Here is a 10,061-nt window from a genome sequence, read left to right on the forward strand (position 1 = left end):
AATTTAATATGGCCGGACTCGGACTTAGCAATTTTCTTTCGGGTCGGGCTTGAATAAATTTTTAGGCCCATATTTTGGGCCGGGTCGGGCTCAAGCCTAGAAAATAGGCCTAAAATTTTGTCTGGGCCTGACCTGGCCCGACCCATGATTACCTCTAATTAGGAGTGTGCCAAAAAAAAAATATCGAACCGATTTTTTTTTTAATTCAATCAATTTTCATGTTGAGTTTAATTGATTCATTTGATTGATTTTTAGTTTTGACATTTTAAATTGAATAAACCGACTAATGCCATAAGCCTATAACCATTTATATACCCAAGTCCAAATTTAAACTTTAAATTCAAATCACATTAAAATTTAATGCTCTTAAAACCTAAACTCATTAAACCTAATACCATTAATATTTAAAATCCAAATTGATAAGTTAATTTTTTTGATATGATATTCGTTTTAATTTTTATCATTCAGCTAATTCAATTTTAATATTTATATGCAAGAAAATAAAAAAATTATCATTTAATTTTATGAAATTTATATGTACAATAATTTGAAATTGCATATTCCCGGGAAATCTTTTATCACTTTTTTATATGTATAAAGTTCTAAAAGTTAAATGATAAATATTTCATAAATTTCATATATTCGATTGTTTTTATGATATTCATCTTATTTTTTTTATTATAAATTTCATATATCAAAGTAATGATGTGTTGGCCATGTAAAAGAAATAAGAAAATAAATAATTTTTGAGTTCATGAAAAATTATTTTAATAATTAATTAAAAAAAGAGTAAAAGTGATGCAACGTAGTAAATTGAAGAAAAAAGAGAATTATGTAAAAAAGTAAAAGAAATAAAATTATAAATACTTGAATTAAAAAAATCCATATTAAAAACCAAAAAATCGAATTAAAAATTTTCAATTCAATTGATTGGATTTTACTTCTTAAGTTGGATTTAAGTGATAAATTCAATTTATTCTATTTTTAATATAAAAAAACCCTACCAACAGTATGTATCCGCAATAACCAGGTTTAGAGCCCAACCCAATTTCAAGATATTTTTGCTGACGTGGACTGATCATACCGCCGACCAATAACAGAAAAGGAATAGCCTCACCCACGTACGGTCTTTTTCTCTACGGTTCCTCAATTTTACGCATTACATAATGTACGTTTTGCCACTGAAGACCAACGCTCGACCAAATTATCGCACTGGTACAATCAATCAAAGCACAGAATAGGAAAAGATTACAATACACCCACACCGTATCTAAGCAAAACTCCTTAAACCTCCCTTTTATTAAACGATGCAAGAGATTATATTTTTCTCCGTTGTGGCTCAAAGCTCTTAAACCCTAGCAGCTTCATTCGTTTCTTGCTGTTTCTCTCACAAATTTCTTTGTCCTTTTTCTCTTCTTAAAGGTAATTTTGCTTTATAGCTCTTGTGGGTTTCATTCTTGGCATCAATTTGAAGTTTAGATGATGAATTTTCTGATTCTTTTTCGGGTTAATTTATCTTGTTTTGTTAATTTTATTTAGGGTTTTTCTTTTTTGATTCTTTTTAATGTTTTTGTAGCAGACCTCTCTTTTTGGGTTTTTTTTCTTTTTCTTTTTTCTTTTTGTGTCATAGTTTTCTTGTTCATGGGATATAAGAAACATGTTTTATTTTCTTTTGTTTTTACTACTTGAATAACTGGGAAGTTTAAGCCTTTCTTTTTGAAGAAGGAATAAATATCTACGTAAAGCTGTTTATTATGAATAAAAAAGTTATAAATTCAATCATAACCTTGAATTCTTAATTTAATGCAATGATGGCGTACAATGTATTGGCTCTCATATTGAACGACTGGGATTATTTTAATTTCTCTTCTGCTACTCGTATTGGCCTTCACTGAACTTCTTTACAGTGATCTTGTCTTTTTGTGTGTGTGTGTGTGTGTGCGCGTGTGCATTGTATCTTCATCCTGTTTCGCTGAATTACATTGATCTTGTATGTTCTTTGTAGGTATATTATGGACATATTTGTGAGATTGATTTACATGTTAAACCCATTCAGCTATAATCTAATAGGATTTATTTTTGGGATTTGCAATGTGGTGTTTTGTTTTTCTTGCTACTAACATGACATTTGTTTATGTTTGCGCTTCTTGTTGCTGGTGCTGTGAAAAAAAAAAACGTTACATTAGCATATTATGGCATTTTCTAGCAAACTTGGAAGCCTTCTGAGGTTAAATGGGCAAATCCCAGCTACATCCATTCTTAGCTCTATTCACTGCATGTCCACATCAACCAAAAAGCTTTTTATTGGAGGTATTGACACATTGGATTCTTGGCTGAAGATTAGATGCAGATATCATTTATATTGTGTATTTGACTTGAATCTATGCTTCTTAGGCCTTTCATATGGAACTGATGATCAAACTCTCAAGGAAGCATTTTCCGGGTTTGGTGATGTGACAGAAGGTGAGTTGTATCACTAATGCTGATGATATTATGTTTTTGGTATTCTTATAAGTTTGACTATTGTAGTCTAGTATATAAATAGTAGCTTCCTTTTCTTGTCAAGCAGATGAATGGGGTTCTTTTGTTCTATCTTCCCTCGGGCACGGGTTACTTGTAATAGCGCACAAAGTGTGACTAGGAATTTTAATGTGTTTCTTAGGTGTTTGCTGTTGTTCATTTATTGTCTGTTTTGGATGCATAATGCATAGTTCGCATGTCTAGGCTCTATTCATACGAGTTGTCCATTCTCGAAATGGTTACTAGTTTATCTCTAGAGATTCCTCATGGCAGAAGTTGAATAATGATGACTGCTGGTGAGCATGTAGCATTGTGTTTTAATTGAAACTATAACCAGGTTGCTTGTCTACTTGGTTAATGATTTTGGCCAGTGAACTTTGCGTTTTTTTCATGTCGTTTATGAATGATGGTATCTATTACAGATTTATAACGCTTGCTTCTATTCACGTTCTCATTCTCTGATTTATGTTGGTCAGCTAAGATTATCATCGATAGAGACACTGGGAGGTCTAGGGGCTTCGGTTTTGTAAACTTTGCTGATGATGAATCTGCCAGCAATGCCTTGTCAGCCATGGATGGTCAGGTGAGGGAAAAAAGACATTGTTATATGGAACATGTTTCTGGTGAATCTGGTATTTGATTATTTTGTGGTACTGAAATTACAGGAACTCAATGGCCGAAATATTCGAGTAAGTTATGCCAATGAAAGACCTAGTGGCGGCCCTCGAGCTTATGGTGGTAATGGTGGTTTCCGTGGTGGTGATAGTTTCGGTAGGGATGCTGGTTACTAGGCTCTCGCATCAAAATCTTTCCATAATCATGTTCCTAGAGCTAGTAGATTTGATGATACAGTTATTTATATTCGAATTATATGCTAAAACTTATGCAACTAGTTTTCTGTAGTTAGAGGTTAATTAATTGTGATTTTATCCTTGAAAACTTTATTTTTAATTAATAAATATATTGGTTTTTTATTTTTAATTAATCTTTTTAATTAAGCACTTTTTTATTTATAAAATTAATTAAATAGTGCCAAATTATTTGTAGTAAATATAATTTTTATGTTTAATATTTATTTTTCAATCTATATCATGAGTGCAGTAAATTTTAGTATTATATATTGTGTATTTGAAATAACTATTTGAAATATTTCACATATAAACATAAAGATATTTGAAATAATTATTTGATTTTATAATATTAGAAATCAATGTACCCACAATATAGGAGGGAAAAATAAATATTTGATATATAAATATTATATGTATAAAAAATATATCAAAAGAATTAGTTGATGTTTTTTACAAAATAAAATATATTTAACATTTTGATAAAATATCAATTTTATCAAAAATATATTTTTATTATATAACTGATAATAATTATTTAACTTTATAAATTAAAAAATTATTAATTAAAAAATAAATTAAAATAAAAAACTTGAAAATAATATATTTATTAATTAAAAATATTAAATTAGAAAAAAGCTTGAAACAATATAAAATAAAAAATACAAATGCACTAAGAAGAGGAATCAAATTTGACATTCAAGCATAAAATCACTGTTAATTAATCATCTAATTGAAGTATTAATATATTAAAAATAGTAATTAAAAATAAAAATAAAGCCTGAAACAAATAAAATAAAAATATAAATGTGAGGAAAAAAAAGATCTGAAACTTAAAAACAAAACCACCAAAAGATATGGCGTGTTAAAAAATAACTTTTTTTTAAAATGGTATTTTTTATTAAATTCGGCCATAAAAAGAATAATGAAAAGGTAAAAAGCTGATTCAGTGTACGAACTAAAAAGAGGGATGAAACTGAAACAATAAAATAATAGTGAGTTTTGGTAAGAAAGCGAAAATACAACCGCCAATTTTGTGATTCATTCCAAGCTGACGCTGTTTGTGGTTGGTAAGCAATACATACGACAACCGTATTGTACCTTACGGTCTAATTTCCTCTCACTCCCTCTACTTTTCTACTTTTTTTTAATTTAAAAAATTTAATCTCTCATTTAAAAATCAAAGTCGTTAAATTTGGATTTATTATATATTTTCAAATTAAAGAGATTGGTTGTACTAAATTAAAAAGAAGTGCAAAAGAGCAGGGGCATAATAATTAAACCGTATGGTATTGACCATTAATGGGCAAATACTGAATTGAGAATAGGATAAGGCCATTGGGTTGTTGAGTGGGCAACAGAGTCATTTCAAAAGACACCAACCCCGATCCGTTCCGTTCCTCTCTCAAATACAAATACTCCCATTGCAATGCCTCCACCTCCCATCTCTCTCTTTACCAACCACAAACCCATTTGTGAGTCTCTTTTTCCTATTTTTCTGGGATATTTTTGTGTTTCCATGAATTTGGGACAATGTACTACAACATATGTTAGATTTGGACTTTCAGTCTTTGTTTAGTGCCTTGTTGATTCTTCACAATGTATTACTTAACAATAGACCGCTTACTTAAATTTTAGCTCATCTGATCTATGACTCTTAGTTTATCATTCATGCTTTATCCTATACGATTTACTTTGAAAGGATTGATTTCAAGATTGCCCATGTTTATCTTCTTCTATGATGTTCAAAGTGATCGTTTTTGCTCTGAACCATCAGTTAATTCTTTTAGATTCAGATTCGGGTTTGGGTTTGTTTTGTTGCGACTTTCTGTTGTTCTTTTCTTGTTTTATCTCTTCAAACACCTCAGTTTCATATTGAATTCTTGCAGAAGTTGGTGTTGGTGACACTGAGAGTTCAAGATCCAATTAAAGATGAAGGTGATAGAGAAGATCCAATCTTTGCAAGAAGGGAAAGTGGTGTTTTCCTTTGAGTTCTTCCCTCCGAAGACTGAGGATGGAGTAGACAACCTGTTCGACAGAATGGATCGTATGGTTGCTCATAACCCGTCCTTCTGTGACATTACATGGGGTGCAGGTGGTTCCACTGCTGATCTCACTCTCGACATTGCTAACAAGATGCAGAATATCATCTGTGTGGAGACGATGATGCACCTCACTTGCACCAATATGCCCGTAGAGAAGATTGACCATGCTCTTCAGACCATCAAGTCCAACGGCATTCAGAATGTTCTTGCCCTCCGAGGTGATCCCCCTCACGGCCAGGACAAGTTTGTCCAGGTCGAAGGCGGCTTCTCCTGTGCCCTTGATCTGGTAAAGCCATTGCTCATTCTGCCCTGTTTTTATTTCTTAATATACATATGTTACCAACTTTTAATTCCTATTCTAGGTGAAACATATCAGATCTAAATATGGTGACTACTTTGGCATCACAGTTGCCGGTTATCGTGCTTTTCATAGACATATATACATATATAAGAGGCTTGTTCATGTGGCTTTTGATTATTAATAGTTTGCTTTCTTTGCTCAGAGGCACATCCCGATGCCATAGGAAATGATGGTGTAGCCACACCTGAAGCTTATCAGAATGATCTTGCTTACTTAAAGAGAAAGGTTTTACTCTTTAACTCATTACTTGATTTGAAAATATTGTCTTAATTCTAATTTATATTGGTTAATTTTTGTGCTAAAATCTTCTTTACTACATAGGTTGATGCGGGAGCTGATCTGATTGTTACTCAACTGTTTTATGATACTGATATCTTTATCAAATTTGTCAATGACTGTCGCCAAATGGGAATTAACTGTCCTATCGTGCCGGGTATTATGCCCATTAATAACTACAAGGGTTTCTTGCGAATGACTGGCTTTTGCAAAACTAAGGTATGCGGTATAACATGATATTTTTGAGCATTAAATAGTATCAATTTAGTAAAATTTATTCAAATAGTGCATGTACTAGTTGGATGTTTTTGCATAAAGGAAATGAAAGCAGCATCATTCTTCTCAAAAGGCTAAAAGATACAAGATTCTGAAGGCCTCTAATTTGGAAGGGCATCCGAATTCATTCTGATGCACTCTTTGCTTGTTTTTTCTTGGCAACTGATTATTACAACTGCTTATAAAGAGTGGCCACAAAAGCTATTTTTGGTGGCAATTTCTGTTAACATTTTTAAAATGTAACACCTGCATGGCTCATTGTAGATACCAGCTGAGATTACTGCTGCCTTAGAGGCTATCAAGGACAACGAAGAAGCTGTCAAAGCCTATGGAGTTCACCTTGGAACAGAAATGTGCCGCAAGATTTTAGCTCATGGGATTAAGACATTGCACCTTTATACATTAAACATGGAGAAATCTGCATTAGCTATCCTAATGGTTGGTTTTTGTTATCCCATATTATATCATTATTTTGGCATGTAGAGGTGATTATGGAATAGCATTTACTTCTTTAACTTTGAAATTTAGAAAGGAAAATTCTTGAACTAGTATGTAGTTCAAGATTCCTTCCTCCTTCAAATTGAACACTTGCAGGGTTAATAAGAACTCTTAAACTACATATTTTTGTTCTTCACTTATTTTAGAAAACCTTTAACTGCCTCTTAGCATTTTCAGTGTCAAGCTTTCCTGTCGTTTACTTTCAAATAATTAGGTGAATATCAGTTCAAATAATGAAGGAAAGCAAAGACAGGCAAGTATAGAATATGATTGGGGTTTACTCACAAATTTCGTTAAAATGACTTGCTGTTCAATTTAAGATAAACTGTAAGGAACTTACTTTTCTTCTATTGAAAGTAAATGATAAATGAATTTTGGCAATAGTTTTGGGTCAGCTACATTTATCTTTGTTTTCCAATGTATTATCACTTCATTTGCACCATGCTAATCATAGGCTTATGTTGGCAGAATCTTGGATTGATTGAAGAGTCCAAAATTTCAAGGTCCTTACCTTGGAGACGCCCTGCAAATGTTTTTCGTGTTAAAGAAGATGTTCGTCCAATATTTTGGTGTGTGATAGATGTTGAACTTCAATGTCTTTGGCTATATATCTTCAGTTTAGTGCGTTATAATATTAAATATTCATGGATATCTGACGCTTCTAGCTAATGATGGCAGGTCTAACCGTCCTAAGAGTTACATAACCAGGACTATTGGTTGGGATCAGTTCCCACATGGGCGATGGGGTGATTCTCGAAATCCGTCCTATGGTGCACTAACAGACCATCAGGTACACAAAGTGGTTGAACCTTTGCCCTTTTCTTTTGTTTGGTATAAATGATATCAAAACATCTTTGATGCATTAAATTTCTCTTGGAGTTACTATTGATTATATGAAACCTCAATTTGAATAGTAAATGTCAAATACATTTATAAGTAGTATATGCTAGATGCTCATAGGAATTTGATAAATTAGTTAAACGTTTGATTTTTTTTTCTATTTTTTTATTCTTGCAACTCATACATTTGTTTTCATGTAAGAAGTTATTCGTTTTTATGATATTGTTTTATTGCTCAAATATTGATATGTCGAGCACTATAGTTTGGTCAGGGAACTGTTGCCACTAGTCATTAGTTCTTTAGTATGACCAAAGTGATTAATTTCTTAACAGTTCATGAGGCGTCGAGCACGTGACAAGAAACTTCAAGAAGAATGGGCTACCCCATTGAAAAGCATTGATGATATTCAAGAGGTACTAGAATTTGTTGCTTGGAATCTATTCAGTCTTTTCTAGTTTTATGTCAGTCAAATATAATTATGATATTGTTCATCTCGAACCGGTTTTTGTCAGAAATTTAAAAGTTTTTGTCTGGGTAAGTTGAGAAGTAGTCCTTGGTCCGAACTGGATTCACTTCAGCCTGAGACAAAGATCATACATGAACAGCTGGGAAAGATCAATTTGAAGGGTTTCCTTACTATCAATAGCCAACCTGCTGTCAATGGTGAACGCTCTGATTCTCTATCTGTCGGTAAGTACAAGTGTTAGACTTTAAAGAAGGAACTGAATTATGTATTTTATTGAGCATACAATTGGAAGATTATCCAAAGAAACAGACTGCTATTTAAACTTCAAAATATTAAGAGCCTATGGTTTCTCATCTTACAGTTTTCGTAGTAAAAGCTGGTGCTGTTTTTTGCTCTAACTTGTTCAAACTTGGCTGCTTGCAGGTTGGGGTGGCCCTGGAGGGTATGTTTACCAGAAGGCTTATCTTGAGTTTTTTTGCTCAAAGGAAAAACTAGATGCACTTGTCAATAAATGCAAGCCCTTGTCATCTATTACCTACATTGCTGTCAACAAAAAAGGGAATTTGATATCGAACATTGGCACGACAGATGTTAATGCTGTAACTTGGGGAGTGTTCCCAGCCAAAGAAATAATCCAGCCAACAGTGGTGGATCCTGCCAGCTTCATGGTGTGGAAGGATGAAGCATTCGAAATCTGGTCAAGAGCATGGGCTGCATTGTACCCAGAAGGGGATCTGTCGAAAAAATTGCTAGAAGAGGTTAGCAAATGAACTTATCCAATCTTGAGCAGTAGTTGATCACTTTGATGCTTGCTAGGGTTTCACCTAACCTGATCTTATAGAAGGCCTCCGGTTGCCTACCCTATATTCTTCACTCAAGCAACTTCATTTTTCATAGGATTATTGACAAGAATCATATAAATATAATAATGAAATGGGTTGGTTTCCATTTTTGCAGGTTCAGAGCAGCTATTATTTGGTGAGTTTGGTTGATAATGATTACATTGGTAGTGATGTTTTTGCTGTTTTTGGAGACCTTTGAAGATGAGATTGCTGCCTTCGAGCCCTGAACTTACCAAAGCTCTTAAGCCCCATATAGTATCATTATGTTTGAGTTGTCAGGTTATTTTTTTATAATGATTTCATAAAAAAAAAAAGAGAAATTTGTAATAATAATTCCTTGGAATTTAACCCTTCACTTCATCATGCAAATTACAATATATCAAGAGATTATTATTATTAATCCGATACATCAAGTTGTTAAATGCTTACATATATTGTTATTTGAACTATAACCAGAAAAATCTTAACCAAGTCATCGGACTAAAATCTTCTTGAAATTAATTTTCAATTTAGTTTAGTTAACATATTGTTATTTGAAGTTTATTCTAGATTGAATTTGCAGTGCGTACAAAGTGATCATAGTACAAACATAAATGTGTCAAAATAATCTAAACTAAAATTAGAGATTTATACACGTCATTTACATATAACAGGATTTGAATCTAGGCGACAAGACATTTCTCAACAATGCTATGGCTTCGTTTTCTTTGAATAAAAGAATTTAAATTTTCAATCTCAAAATAAGTTGCGTTTAGATCTAATGGTATTGCACGATATTTTAACTATACTTTCTTTCCAAATTCCTTTTAGTTTCTTTTGGTGATTTTTAATCACTTTTACGGTAGTTTTCTTGGCAGACAATAGGTGCTATTGGGTGAAAGCATGTTCATAATTAAAGTCCATTCTACTTTTTCTAAAAGTGATAGCTGTGATTGTAGTCTACTTTGTTTTCTCTGAAAGCTTTATGTTAGTAGTTATAGTTTTAGTGGTTTTCTTAGTTGTTACTTTTAGTTTTGTTTATGGAAGTTTTGTTTCAAGAACTTTTGCAGGAGGTTTGGCCATTTGGAAATTGGTTTTGTGCATCACTAA

The 10,061-nt window shown here is 32.5% G+C and overlaps 2 protein-coding genes across 2 annotated transcripts; both read left to right on the plus strand.

Annotated features, from left to right (window-relative positions):
* Positions 1–1,123: 1,123 nt before the first annotated feature.
* On the plus strand, positions 1,124–3,501 carry LOC107914737 (glycine-rich RNA-binding protein 2, mitochondrial). The gene is made up of 5 exons (XM_016843748.2): positions 1,124–1,422; positions 2,187–2,310; positions 2,395–2,463; positions 2,997–3,103; positions 3,186–3,501. Exons 2-5 carry the CDS (start codon positions 2,193–2,195, stop codon positions 3,309–3,311), a joined length of 420 nt encoding a protein of 139 aa, XP_016699237.1. The 5' UTR covers positions 1,124–1,422; positions 2,187–2,192; the 3' UTR covers positions 3,312–3,501.
* A 1,205-nt stretch (positions 3,502–4,706) lies between these two features.
* LOC107914736 (methylenetetrahydrofolate reductase 2) lies at positions 4,707–9,372 on the plus strand. Its single transcript, XM_016843746.2, has 12 exons — positions 4,707–4,843; positions 5,258–5,699; positions 5,776–5,833; positions 5,914–5,999; positions 6,096–6,269; positions 6,591–6,764; positions 7,293–7,393; positions 7,503–7,614; positions 7,997–8,077; positions 8,177–8,354; positions 8,554–8,888; positions 9,088–9,372. The coding sequence occupies exons 2-12, from the start codon at positions 5,301–5,303 to the stop codon at positions 9,169–9,171; spliced, it is 1,782 nt and encodes a 593-aa protein (XP_016699235.2). The 5' UTR covers positions 4,707–4,843; positions 5,258–5,300; the 3' UTR covers positions 9,172–9,372.
* Positions 9,373–10,061: the final 689 nt, after the last annotated feature.

The sequence above is a fragment of the Gossypium hirsutum genome, chromosome D10, assembly GCF_007990345.1.
Source record: "Gossypium hirsutum isolate 1008001.06 chromosome D10, Gossypium_hirsutum_v2.1, whole genome shotgun sequence".
NCBI classification, from domain to species: Eukaryota; Viridiplantae; Streptophyta; class Magnoliopsida; order Malvales; family Malvaceae; genus Gossypium; species Gossypium hirsutum.